We start from the raw sequence: 13,961 nt of genomic DNA, 5'->3' as shown, positions 1-13,961 counted from the left end.
CATAAAGATATATGTAGAAGTTTGGTCTTTTTCCAATGGATCCTATGGTTTGTGATTTCAACTCTGTGCGAGGCCAGATTTCTGTAGTTTGATAAGACGGGTATGGTCTTGATGTTTCAAAATGCGTTTATCAACAGATCTACCTGTCTGTCCATGGTAAGACAATTTACAGGAGCATGGAACCTCGTACATGCCAGGTAGCACCACAGGTGAAAGTTTGACTTTAGGAGAAGTTAACAAGTTATAGATCTGGTTGATTGGTTTGTAGGTAGTAGCAAGTAAGTCAATAGGAGTTCCATAAATGATTAATGGTGCTGTATCTTTGTTTGAAGAACATTTTCATTGTGCAAGAACCATTCGAAGAAGTCAATAAATAATAAAAATAGGATGAACAGTAAAAACAACATTAAGAATTATCAAGTTATGTTACAGAGATGCTAAATAAAAAAAGTCAGTTATCTCTATTCCACATCTGATGACAGCACCTGTTATGTTGGAAGTTTTTTTTTCACTTGGTTAGACTATAAATTATATATATTTAGTTTAATCCTTTATCCAAGTGTAAGCAAAAAAGTTTGCACCTGAAGTATCTTCAGGACTGGGACAACTTGTAGCAAAGGTGGACAAAGCTTCACATCACTTGCCTTAGTATCCCATAATGCAAACATCTCCTTGTGGAGACCTTCAATGCTATGCATTATGGGAAGGGTCACTGCCCAGACCAGTTTCGACCTTTATTCAAGTCTCTTCAGTGGGAGCCAGACCCAGAAGTGATACCAAGGTTGAAGCAATGCAGAAGATTAAACTAAATATATATAATTTGTCTAACCAAGTAAAAAAAACTACCAACATCTTTCTCTAATCCAGAGTAATTTAATAATAAGGTGCGACACCTTTAGGTAAGTTGTATAGGTAGACATAAATTCTACATTGCTTCAACCTCAGTATCACCCCTGGGTCTGACTCCCACTGAACAGACCTCAATAAAGGGTCACTGCCCGGTCTGGGCAGTGACCCTTCCCACAATGAGATGTGCTTTGCATTATGGGATACTAAGGCAAGTGATGTGGAGCTTTGTCCACCTTTGCTATGAGTTGCCCCAGTCCTGAAGATACAGTAATACCCCGAAGTTACTCGGTAGGTGGGACCAAAGGTTTACAAAAACACCTATATTTTTTAAGAAATAATCATAATTGTAGTTTTTCGTACATAAAAAAAAAGAAAGTTATTTCGATGTCGATGGTTTCAAAAAATCTAATAAATTCGTCTGGCGGCATAATGTCTTTTTCTTGTCATGCAAAATTTCTTCATAGCAAGCCAATGATTTTTTTATTCCTTGCCTTGTGGCTACAATTCGTTCCTCGTTAGAATCTATGTCCTCCAAAATCTGTAAACCTTTCTTTTTGATTGTTCTTACTGTGGATTCCTGTAGATCGAACTTCTTTGCTAGCTCACAAATTTTCATTCCGCCTTCAAAATCCTTAGTAATGTTGAGTTTTTGCTTCCAAAGTCAACGTTTTTCTTTTCTTGCTAGCTGTAGAAGAATCGGACTTGCTTCTTTTGGATGACATTATTATTTTTTATGTGATAAAATTTTTATCAAGAACATAACATTAAACAATCGCAAGGTTTGTAGACTGTAAAAATTGTATGAATGGAGACTGCACGAAACATGTCAGTGCTTGTTCACAGCATGTGCGACACTGGAGAATGTGGCCGGCGCCTGAAAGATACAACTAGTGGTGAAGCGGGATGGAAATATGTACATATAAGAAACTGCACAATTCCGGATTCATGTAAGTCAGGGTATGACTGAACTTCAGGCGTAAACTTTGTTTGCTTACACTTGGATAAAGGATTAAACTAAATACTGTATATATATATATATAATTTATAGTCTAACCAAGTGAAAAAAAAAACTTCCAACATCTTTCTCTAATCCAGAGTAATTTAATAATAAGGTGTGACATCCTTTGGAAACTCATATAGGTAGATATGACTTCTACATTGCTTCAACCTCAGTATCACCTCTGGGTCTGGCTCCCACTGACAAGACCTCAATAAAGGTTGAAATCAGTTGGGAGCTTGGGTGATGAATGGCAATGATGTAGCCCATAAAGTTAATTGAGGCACGGCTGTTGCTGTTACCCCTCGGATGACATACGAGCAAATGCGTGGCTCTGCTCGGTGGTGGGGTGAACGTGCCACGGGGTAGAGCTAACGCTGAGAGTTCTTCTCAGTGGCAAGGTGCAAGCCTATTACTGAGGGAAACTGTGTGCAAGGTGCAAGCCTGTCACTGAGTTTTTGGAGTTTGACCTGTACTTGAACATTCAATAAAGGTCGAAACCAGTCTGGTTAGTGACCTTTCCCAGTGAGCATTATACATGTTCGCAAGGAGATATGCTTTGCATTATGGGATACTAAGGCAAGTGATGTGAAGCTTTGTCTGCCTTTGCTATAAGTTTCCCCAGTCCTGAAAATACTTCAGACACGAACTTTGTTTGCTTATGCTTGGATAAAGGATTAAACTAAACATATTGGTAGAGCCTCTGCTACTAATAGCTCGCAAAAAGTTAAGCAAGTTCGAGCGTAGTTAGTAGTTGGAAGGAGATCAATCATTCGATACTGTTGGTACACTCTCCCTCGACGAGTCTTTGGACTCCCTGGAGGTGTCACATAATAATAATTTATAGCACCTGCTATGTTGCTGCCTCCTTGTTGTTGTCATAGCAACCACTGACTTATTTAAGATGATAAATGTATACGAAGTTTTATGTTCCTTCTTATTCTTTATTTTCAACTCTTTAAAATTATTAGTTTAAGTTCATTTCTTTATTTGTATTTTTTGCTATCTGATAAGTATACTTATCTCTGCTCAGACTACCAGTTCATCTTCAACACTACCTAATTATATCCCAACTCAGTCTAATCAAGTCCTGGTCCAAAATACTGTATCATCCTTACCTTCAAAAAATGGAAACAGGTATGTCAAATTAATAATCCTTATTTAATATAACCCCATTTATTAATTTTTCTTTCAAGAATGGCTTTTTTTTTCCCATGCCTATTTTCTTCTTTTCAGCCATTTTCTGTCCACTGCTGGACGAAGGCCTCCTCCAGTTCTTTCCACTTTTCTCTGTTCTTGGCAATGGTTAAAGAATTTTCCCCAACAAATTTTGACAATTCATCACTCCACCTTTTTCAGGACGTCCTTGGCCTCGTTTACCTTCTTTTGGAATCCAGTTCGTTAGCATGGTGGTCCATCGCTCATCTTCTCTTCTGGATAGATGTCCAGCCCATTTCTTTAGATACAGAAAAAACGTGTAGAGATATCATGAAATGGTCATTTGCCGAGACTTCAAATCAAGAACAGAGTGGACATTATGAAGCTAAATTAAAACCTGTCTCTTCATCAGTTGCCACTTATAATTAGTGATACTCACTGGCCAGCTATCTCTGATTAGCTACTGGTGGAGATTGAACTGCCCGCTCAGTCTCCAAAAGCTAGACAGGGTAAAAAGGCCTCACCAATTCCTTATAAAGCAGTGATTTCAATCTATGGGGCACAGAAAGAAAGTGGAAATCAAAGGAAAAACTGAAAAACTACTTTATTGAAACAAAAGCATTTAATGAAACTAATTGACACAAAAATAATATAAAAATAAAAAGATAAAATACACTCTGAAAATAAAATAATAAAATGTATAAAATCCTTGTCTTGTCAGATGTCATCTCCTTCCAGGTGGTTGACTACCATGAGCTTCCACCAGAATGCACAAAACTAATGTACGGTTTTGTGCATTCTTTGTGGACCTTTTGCATTCTTCATAGGACAAAAAGGTCCAGTCCTTAATATTTCCCATCCAATCTGCTCTTTGTCTTCCTCTTCTTCTTTTTCCTTGTAGAAGTGTTTTTTGTAGGGATTCATGCCATAGTATGTGACCAAGGTAGGTGGTTTTCCTTTTCTTAATGGTTTTCAACAGATTCCTATCTTCTCCAATCTTCTCTAATATTTCTAAAATTAGTTTTTTTTGGCCATCCATGGGACTAAGAATTCTTCTCAGGATCCACATCTCTAAGGCTTTTAGTTTATTTTCACAATATTTTGATACTGTCCAGGTTTCTGCTCCATATGTACCTACCGATTCCATAATGGAGTCAGTAGGTGTCGCACTGATATGATCGTTGGCTTGTCAAGAGCTCCTGAAAAGATCGGTAGTATTTTATGTTATCATTGGCAATTTTACTAGAATTTTACTTAGTATTGTTTGCTTTTCGTATCTTAGTGTGTCTGTGCGATTTTTGTGCGTTTCCTGTTATTTTAATTATTATTTTTAAGATACGATAGCATCCACATGGCACCGATTAAAAAAAAAATGGCGGCCAGGTCGCCATGTTTGTTTAAGAATTTTGATATAAAAGAGTTTATGCAATGCGTTGTCTGTGTGTATGCTTTGTGGAGAGCAGTTGGAGTCTGGTTAGATGGTGATAGAGGAATGAATATGATCAGAAAGTGTAAGGAGAATGAGGATCTAAAGCGTGTTTCGGGTGGCGAGAGTGATATCGTTAAAGAAAGTCAGAATATAGAAATTGTGATGTGATAAGAAATTGCGAGGTAGTACCAGACAGGTGTGAGAGAGCGACGTTGAAAGTGTAAATGAAGGTAAAAATATAGAACGAACGGATGATTTAGATTTAAATGATAATGAAAATGGTGAGATAGATGCAAGTAGTGAGATCGCACGATTGAGCGGAGCGATACATAGAGCAAAGCGGCAGCTGGTGCATATGCAAAAATGTGTACCGAACATACCAATTAATAAACGGCAAAAGTCTGATACGAAAAATAAGAGAATGTTCGTAAACATAAACAAAATGAAGGAGAAAGTGCTGTATGGAGATTTGTTATTAAGAAGTGCGATAGTTGAGAGTGTGACGAAATCATACCAACCGGGTGCGAACATTAAGGACATCAGCGAGTCTATTAGAACACAAAAACAGAAGGTGAAAGAAATGATAGTCGTGACAGGAACAAATGATTTGAAAGAAGACAAATTGGAAATGATAGAGGATGTGAGGTAATTATTTGAGGTAGCAAATGAGAAGAGTGAGAGTTAGGATTGTGAGTATTTTGCCATGGTATGACAGTGAAGTGTTTAGAAGGAGGGCCATAATTGCCAATGACTTTATGCATGAGTTATGCATGGACAGTGGTGTGGAATTTGTGGATGTGTGGAGTGAGTTCAATGGGCGAAAGAATTTATATAAGATGGATGGTTTACATTTGAATGGATTTGGTGTACGGAAGCTTGAAAAAGTGTTGATGAAGGAAGTGGAAGTACAGACTCAGGGAAACTAGATTTATTAAGGGGATGAGGAAGTATATATGCAGACTTTAGGGAGGCAGTTGAGTATATGAATGAGCCTGAGCGAGTACGAAGGACAACAAATCAGAATGGGATGGTTAGTATAAGGCATGAAAGTAGGGATGGGACTAATGGGCTTCTGCAATTCATGTACACTAATGCCACGAGTATTAGGAACAAGAAGGAAGAGTTTTTGGCCTTGGTTGGCACTTCCAGGTCACAGGTTGTTGGTATTAGTGAAACATGGCTGACAGAAGATGATAAAGCTAGTTGGAATGAATGTGACAGGTACAGCGTGTTCAGGAGTGACAGGGAAAATAAAAAGGGGGGGGAGTGTTATTAATGATAGCTGATGAGTTGCAGTCAAGGAGTATAGAAGTTGAACTGCAGGATAGAGAAAAGAGCACATTTAAGGCTATTTGGTGTGAGATAGAGGCTAGCAGAACAAAATATACAATTGGATGCTGCTATAGACCAGGTGATGGAATAGATGGGAGGGGGGGATAGTATGCATAGGCAAATAGAAAAAATGAGTGGAAGGAGGTTAATTATTATGGGGGATTTCAATTATGGTAACACTGACTGGAAGGAGGAGAGGGCACATTGAAGGAAGGAATTGGATTTTATGCGGTTATTAAGGGATAACTATCTGCGACAGCATGTAATGGAAAATACTAGGGGACAGAGAGTGCTTGACCTAGTAATCGCATCTGAGAATGTGGCTGTAACGAACATGACCATGTTGCCACCAATTGGTGTGAGTGATCATAAGGTCATGACTTGAGGTAGCTAAAGGAGTGGAATTTACAATTAAGACAGGGTACATGTGGAATTACCGGGCTGGTAAGTATGACAAGCTTAGGAGTGTGCTTGGCTTGGTGCCATGGCATGTAAAACTGCAAGGGCTGGATGTTGATAGTGCATGGGAGGTGGTTAAGAAGTGTTTGCAGGAGGCAATGGTTGACTGTATACCAAGAGTCCGAATAATAAATCAAGTAGGGGTTAAATGGATGAATAACACCATTAAGCTTGAGCTGCATAAAAAGAAACAATTGTGGAGGGAATTTAAGGAGAAAGGTGACCAGCAGGTGCAGGAACAGTATAAAGCTCAGGCCAGAAAGGTAACAAGGGTGGTAAGAAAAGCAAAAGAGGATTATGAAAGAATATTGGCCATGCAGGCTAAAGAGAATCCCAAACAGTTTTTTTTCAATATGTTGCAAGTAAAAGGAAAAATGTTCATGCAGAATGATTTTAAAAAATACTGAAGGTAGGGAGGTAACCGAATCAGTCGATATAGTAGAATTACTGAGCGAGCACTTTGCAAGAGTATATCATCCAGGTGGTGACATTCCAGGAATGGAAGAACCAATAGCTTATACTGGAATTGTGATGAATGAAGTAGAGGTAATTAGTCTATTACAGAACCTCAATGTCAATACATCAGTGGGATTGGATGGTATACCAGCTCGTGTCATAGGTGAAGCAGATAAAGAATCGTCAGTGCCCTTGATCATTTTATTTAATTTAAGCCTCGGGTCTGGGTCAGTCCCAAGGGGGTGGAAAGAGGGGGAAATAGTTCCGCTGCATAAATGTGGTTCCAAGGCTGCTGTTGAAAATTACCGGCCAATCAGCATAACAGGAATCGTTATCAAGGTCTTGGAGAAAATAGTCAAGAGGAAAATACAAGATTGGATAGATGAAAATGGGATACTGTACTAAGGACAGCATGGCTTTGTGAAGGGTAGGTCATGCCTCAGTAACTTGCTCACGCATCATAACACAGTGACGGCTGAACTGGATAAGGGTAATGAGTTTACAGTGATTCTATTGGACCTTGCTAAGGCCTATGACAGGATACCACATGGAATCCTAATCAGTAAAATGCAGCATATGGGGATGGATATAGGGTTGATGAGATGGATATGAGGGTGGTTGACAGAGAGATATCAGTGAGTGGTTTATTCAGGAGTAGAGTCAAAAAGATGGCCTGTGACTAGTGGTGTGCCACAAGGATCTGTTCTTGGACCACTGCTGTTTAATTTGTTCATTAATGATATAGGAAAGGATCTGAGAGGAACAGTTCATTTGTTCGTGGATGATGTAAAGTTGGGTAGGACAATAGTGAATGCAGATGATGTCAAAATTTTGCAGGATGATTTGGAAAGATTGGAGGTCTGGGCTAAGGAGAATGGATGTCAATTTAATGTGGCAAAATGTAAGGTTATACATTTTGGGGTGAAGAGATTAGCAGCAGTTTACTACATTGGTGGAACTATACTCCAGGAAATTGATAAGGCACGAGATTTAGGAGTATTGGTGGATAAAGAGTTGAGTTTAGGGGGCACATTACAAAAGTGGCCAAATCAGTTCATCAAATCACTTGGTTGCTGAAGAATACTTTGACGAGCAGAGACAAGCATGTTATTGTTCCTCTGTATCAAGCTTTGATAAGACCCCATCTTATCAAGAGGATGTGAACTGTGAACAAGAGGATCAAGGGGTGAGTGAGTGACCAAGCTGATAGCAGGTCTGCGGAATGAACCTTATGAGAACAGGTTGAGGATTTGTGGGTTGCAGAAATCGGTTGCGAAGGAGAGGAGATATGATTGACAGTCAAATTACTGAAGGGTTTCTATAAGATTAATTCAGAAGATACTTACTTTTGAGAAAAGGGCTGGTGGTCGGAGGACTAAGGGACATCTATGGAAGCTGGTCAAGAGTGTGGTTAGTAAGGGTGTTAGAGCTGGGTTCTTTACTTTTAGAGTGCTGAATGAGTGGAATAAGCTGCCAGAGTCTGTAGTGGGTGCTGTGACAGTGAATGAGTTTAAGGCAAGGTATGATAGATACTGTGTGAATATCGAATAGTTGTGATGAACAGATTTGGGGCCTCCCTCGATGAGTCTAAGGACTTCCTGGAGTTGTCCGTAATAATAATAATATAGCAGTGTTGACCATACATAGCATTTGGATAGCCTAATTCTTGTTTTTGTGTGAATTTTCCCTTGAGGTCAGAATGTTTTTCATGCTAATGAAGGTTGATCTAGCAATTTCTATTCTTCTTAATATTTCCTTATCACACTTTCCATTCTCTGTAATTAGTTGACCCAAATATATATAACTCTCTACTTGATCTAAAGTATTTCCTCTGATCTTAATATTTAAATCAGGTATTTTCCCTTTTTCACTCGTTACTAGCATGGTTTTGGTTTTTTTGAAGTTGAAATTAAGTCTATATTTTTCACTTAGCTTCAGCTTCTCTTCTAGTAGGTTTTGAAGATCTTTTTTATTTTCAGCTAGCAGTACTGTATCATCTGCATATCTTAAGTTGTTTATCTTCCTGCCTCCTATGCTGACTCCTTTAAATTCTTCTAATTGCTGAAGATATTTTCAGTATAGAGGTTAAACAATATAGGAGAAAGAATACAGCTTTGTCTGACACCCTTCTTTACTGGAAATTCCTCCGAGATTTCTCCTGATAATTTTATTGAGCAATTTGCTCCCAATATAGATTTATCAGTAATCTGGTATCTTTACCATATACTCCTAAATTTCTGATACATTTGATTAGTTGTTCATGTTGTATATTGTCAAAGGCCTTTGTGTAATCAATAAAACATAAGTAGACTTCTTTCTGCTTCTCCAGATATCTTTCTATAATAGTTCTAATGTTGAAGGGTCCTTCTCCAGTTCCTTTATTTTTCTGGAAACCAGATTATGTTTCATTAATTTCCATTTTGATTTTATGTTTATTTCTTTCTAGGATGATATATAAACATAACTTTTGCTTTCTGACTGATTGTTCTGTATTCTTCACATTTGATTGTCTTCGATTTTTTAGGTATTGGTAGGAATGTTGAGTGCTTAAAATCTTTTGGCAGGTGTCCAGTTTTGTATATTTTGTTACATATGTAAGTCAGTGATCTTATAGCCTTATCATCTAAAGCCTTTAGATATTCTGCATAATTCCATCCATTCCTAGAGCTTTTCTGGTTTCAATTTCCTAATGGCATTTGTTACTTCCCAGATAAGAATAATAGGCCCCTCCAAATCTTCTTGCATTGGTGCATATTCTATCATGATTATGGAGGTCTTTTGAATACTCTACCTATCTATCCCTTATTTTGTCTTTCTCCATTAGGATGATTCCACTGGTATCTTCAATGCAATGACAGCCTACCCTTTTGCAAGATTTGTTAGTTAGCTCCCTAACTTTTTCATGAAGTTCTCTGGTTTTGTGCTTTTTGTCCAGAAGTTCAATTTCCTTGCATATGTTTTTGAGCCATAGTTCTTTTGCAATCCTACATTCTTTCCTGATCTCATTAAGTTCTTGTATTCAGGACGACTTTCGTGTTTCTTTTTTTCCTCCATCATTTTCAGTATCTTGTCATTCATCTAAATTTACTCATTTTCTTCTCAAATTTGGGAATTTGTTTGTTTTACTGCCTTTTTTTTATGCCCTCTTTAAATTTCTGCCATCTATCCTCAATCTCATCTTTAGGGTAAGGATACTTGGTGGGATCAGGAACATTAACAGCAATGGATTATGCCAGTTCCTTTAAAAAAAATTTCTCATATTTTACTATGTTTAAAGGAAAGTGTTTTCTTTAATTTTATTGCTACTTTAATTACCACAGGGTTGTGTTGTGGTCTGATCCAATATCAGCCCCTTGGTATGTTTTGGCTTGCAAGATGTTATTCTGGAATCTTTTTTTAATCATTATATAGTCAATCTGGTTCCCACAGCTGTCTCCAGGACTTTTCCATGTGTAAAGTCTTCTGGGGGGGGACAAATAAAGTATTTGCTATTACCAGATTGTTTTCTTCACAGAACTGTATTAATCTTTCTCCTCTTGGATTTCTATGTCCCAGGGCCCTAGTTTCCCATGCAGGAAGAAATCTTTTCTGAGCCTACTTTAGCATTTAGATCTCCCATAATGATAGCTATGTCATCTGATTTAGCATAATTTAGTGCATTTTGAATGTCTTTATAGAAACATTCTACATCTTCATCTGGATAATCAGAAGTAGGTGCACATATATGGATAAATGGACAATAAAAATATTAAAAGGTTGAGCTGCAATCGTCCTGTCACTTATGTGCCAAAATCCAAATAAGGATTGCACAATCTTATTTTTTAGTACAAATGCTACTCCATTCCTATGACTGTCTCCACATGAGTATATAATTGAATAACTCTGTTTATTTTTCCTCTATTAGCCCATTTGACTTCATTGATACCAGCAATGTCAATTTTCATTGCTTCAAGTTCTTATAAGGTTATCTAACTTCCCAGCTTCATATAAGGTCCTTACATTCCAAGTTACAAGCCTTAAGAGAAGATTCTTGGTTTTCAGATGTGAAGGATCAGAAGATACCCTCCATGGAGGGTTAAAGGTATCTTCATCATATGCTATTTTCATATCCATCTTACGTTCCCAACTTTCTTTCTCTTCTTCCCTGTAATGTTTCCAAGAGAAAATAAAAGTTGCAGAGGATCCAACCTTGTCTCTATTGCTTAAATCCATCATGGTTCTCTGTTTTATGGTTTACTATGGAAGGTTATGTGGTGAGGTTTCTGTCTCTTCCAAAGTGAATGGCCACGTCTCCGTTTTGTCTCTGAGTGTGCCTGGATTATGTCTCGTAGTTTGTCTTGCCTTCGTTACCACTGTTAAATTAAATTTTGGTCATCTGTTAACTCGGCCATTCCAGTTTTCAAGTGCAACAAGGAGGAGACACTCTCCTTTACTACAGCATAAAATGCTGATACCCTCACTTAGTTTTGCATGCCAGTCGAGGCACAGTCCTAGGGTGTGGCCGCTGGTGCATTCTACCAGCTACTTGGAGCCATAAGTGAGTGTTGTATGAGCAGTAGGGACCAATTCCACCCAGCCACCAAATATTTTGATGCGACTGCTGAGCAGGCAGAGGTGCTACCCCTACTACCCATATACCTTACACCCTGTATAAAATCCACTGTATTGAATAAGCTAGTTATGCTTACAGGAACATATCAATATTGCAAAATATACCAAGCAATTAATTAAAACTAAACAATAACAATGAATCTAAAAATTAATGGCTTCCTTGGGCCTGTGTTGCAGAGCAAAGCTTTTCATATGATGGCAATACATTGGAAACTGACACTTTGAGTTTTCTCTTTCTATATTTAATTGAGATCTGTATTTTGTTGTTAAGGCAGCAACTGCAGAAAACCCGATTTCGCAAAGATAAGATGTTGAAAATGGCAAAAGTGCATGAAAAGATCTCGACTTTAGTGCAGAAAATTCATCGTCAACATCGGCCCAAAATTCAAACAGTGATTTAGATGCAAATTGGTCTTTTGATTTCACACCTTGATGTGAAGTCTATAAATTATTCAATTAAGAAACCTTCAGAGGCAATTTGAAATGGGTTTCTAACCCATTCGTACATTGCTATTATGTCATCGTCAGTTATAAAATAGTTTCTAAAATTCTTCGTCAACACTTTTAAATGATTTTCAATAGTTGCAAATAAAAATGATGTTCTATATTTGTATTTGGTCTCTTAATTCGTAAAGATGTAAATATGTTCCCTGTGATAACCATCTTATCTCACAGTAAAATAGCAAAGCTGAATGTTCTGCTCCATCCATGTCCTTGCAAAGTTCAGAAAACAGTCTTGATTTTAAATGTCTCATTTTTATATAATTCACCATGGTTATAACTGTTGTTAACACAATGTTTAGACCAGGACTCATTTCCTTTGCAGCATGAGCTTCTCTATGAATCATGCAATCCAAATGCATTTTGGTAATGATTTTTTCCTCACAAGGGCTTGTAAACTTTTAAACCTTCCAGAAGTAATAGCACCAGCAGTGCAAATTCCAACACATTTTTTTCACTGTATGTTTGCCTTGCATATAAAATCATCCAATATTTTGAACAATTCAGGTGCTGTGGCTCTTCTTTCTATTGGTTTACAAAACAATAATTCTTCAACTGCTGATAATCCATCGCAAACTTGAAGATAAACAATTAAATGACAATCCTTGTTGCCTTGTCAAGCTGCATTGAGAATAATTGGTCACAAAGCTTTGACAAAAGTCGTTGCTGCATATCTCCACATATATCACCAATTCGCCGAGCAACAGTATCATTTGATAGAAATATGCACTGTAGTTGTTTAGTAAAACTTTCTCTGAGCACAGTTTCCACAATAACAATCGCAGCTGGCAGAATTATATCTTCTCCGATATATTCTGAGGTCTTCTCTGAGGCTTTTTACACCTAGCTATTCTATATGCAACTTGGTAAGAAGCTAGTAAAGCTTTATCATCTACAGATAAAGCATTTTTAATGCTAGATTTTTGCTTTTCAAAACATTTCAGGGGAGAAGAAACTAATATTAAAAAATGGGGCAAACATGAAAAAAGTTGAGAATCACTGCTTTAAGTGCAAATCAGCGGACACTGCTGATTTGCACTTAAAGAACAGAACAGCAGAACTACCAAAGGTTTTAAGTCTGACAAACTTGTAATCTAACTGAAACTGTAATATAACTGAGAGTTTACACACGTTTCTAATTTTACTACTAATACATCTCCTATTCAGTAAAGCTTCAATATATCTGATAAAAACCATTACTTACAGATCGTAAAGGTACAATTTCGGGTACGTTCCTTCTAGTAAAAATTCTTCTTACCAGATAATTAAAACTTCTGATAAAACTATATTTATTTACATTAGCAAGAAAATCAGGCACAAAATTCGCATCACCTGCCATGGCAGGAGCAAACCTAGCCACATTAAATATACCGTACTTCCAAAGATGCCGCTACTGAGGTGCACCAACCAGTAGTTGCCCCAGTGACGTAGGGCACCAGAACTGCGTCATCAGCGAAACTTTCTTTCACTGCATCTCTTCAAAGGTTTTCGTTTCGCCTAACTCCCTGTATACGGGAATAAAAAGGCGTTATATGATTTATTTATTTTTTTTTAATTTTTTTTTTTACATAATTTTACACCACTCCTTGTCGGTGTCGCGCAATAATAATAATAATAATAATAATAATAATAATAATAATAATAATAATAATAATATTTTTTAAAAAAAAAAAACATTTTATTATGTCTCGGTATAAATTACATACAATAATATTTACAATATTTACAATAAGGATTATACAGAATTTTTGAATTTAGAATATACATTAATAATAATAATAATAATAATAATAATAATAATAATAATAATAATAATAATAATAATAATAATAATAATTTATTTATTTTATTTATTTTATTTATTTATTTATTATTTTTTTATGTCTCAGATGAATTGCATACATAGTTGCTGTAGTAATTATATATATATATATATATATATATATATATATATATAATATTTATAACGCATTACAAGTGTGTATAACAGTTACTTGCAAGTTAGTAATTTTCTTCCTCGAAGCTTAGCTGAGCTTATCTGAGGAAGATAATAGATGACAGAGGGTGGTGGTTTCATGGTTGTGTTCCTATACTGGTGACAAGCCAGGTGTTGATTTTACTGTTTGTTGGTAGGTGCTTGGAAGACTTCGACTGCTATTATAGTTTAAC

At 36.8% G+C, this 13,961-nt stretch overlaps 1 protein-coding gene across 1 annotated transcript in view; it reads right to left on the bottom strand.

Annotated features, from left to right (window-relative positions):
- The window catches only part of LOC150098406 (prostaglandin E synthase 2-like), a 130,554-nt gene extending 117,385 nt beyond the window's left edge, over positions 1-13,169 (bottom strand). The window contains exon 1 of the mRNA XM_090405225.1: positions 12,997-13,169. Within this exon, the coding sequence (XP_090261351.1) occupies positions 12,997-13,131 (135 nt within the window). The 5' untranslated portion in view covers positions 13,132-13,169. The remainder of the gene's footprint in view (positions 1-12,996) is intronic.
- Between the last annotated feature and the right edge of the window lie 792 nt (positions 13,170-13,961).

Source organism: Typopeltis vanoorti, chromosome 15, assembly GCF_054136105.1.
Source record: "Typopeltis vanoorti isolate ZY-2024b chromosome 15, IOZ_Tvanoo_1.0, whole genome shotgun sequence".
Taxonomy (NCBI): Eukaryota; Metazoa; Arthropoda; class Arachnida; order Uropygi; family Thelyphonidae; genus Typopeltis; species Typopeltis vanoorti.
The sequence above is the reverse complement of the archived record's forward strand: the minus strand, read 5'-3'. Positions and strand labels throughout refer to the sequence as shown.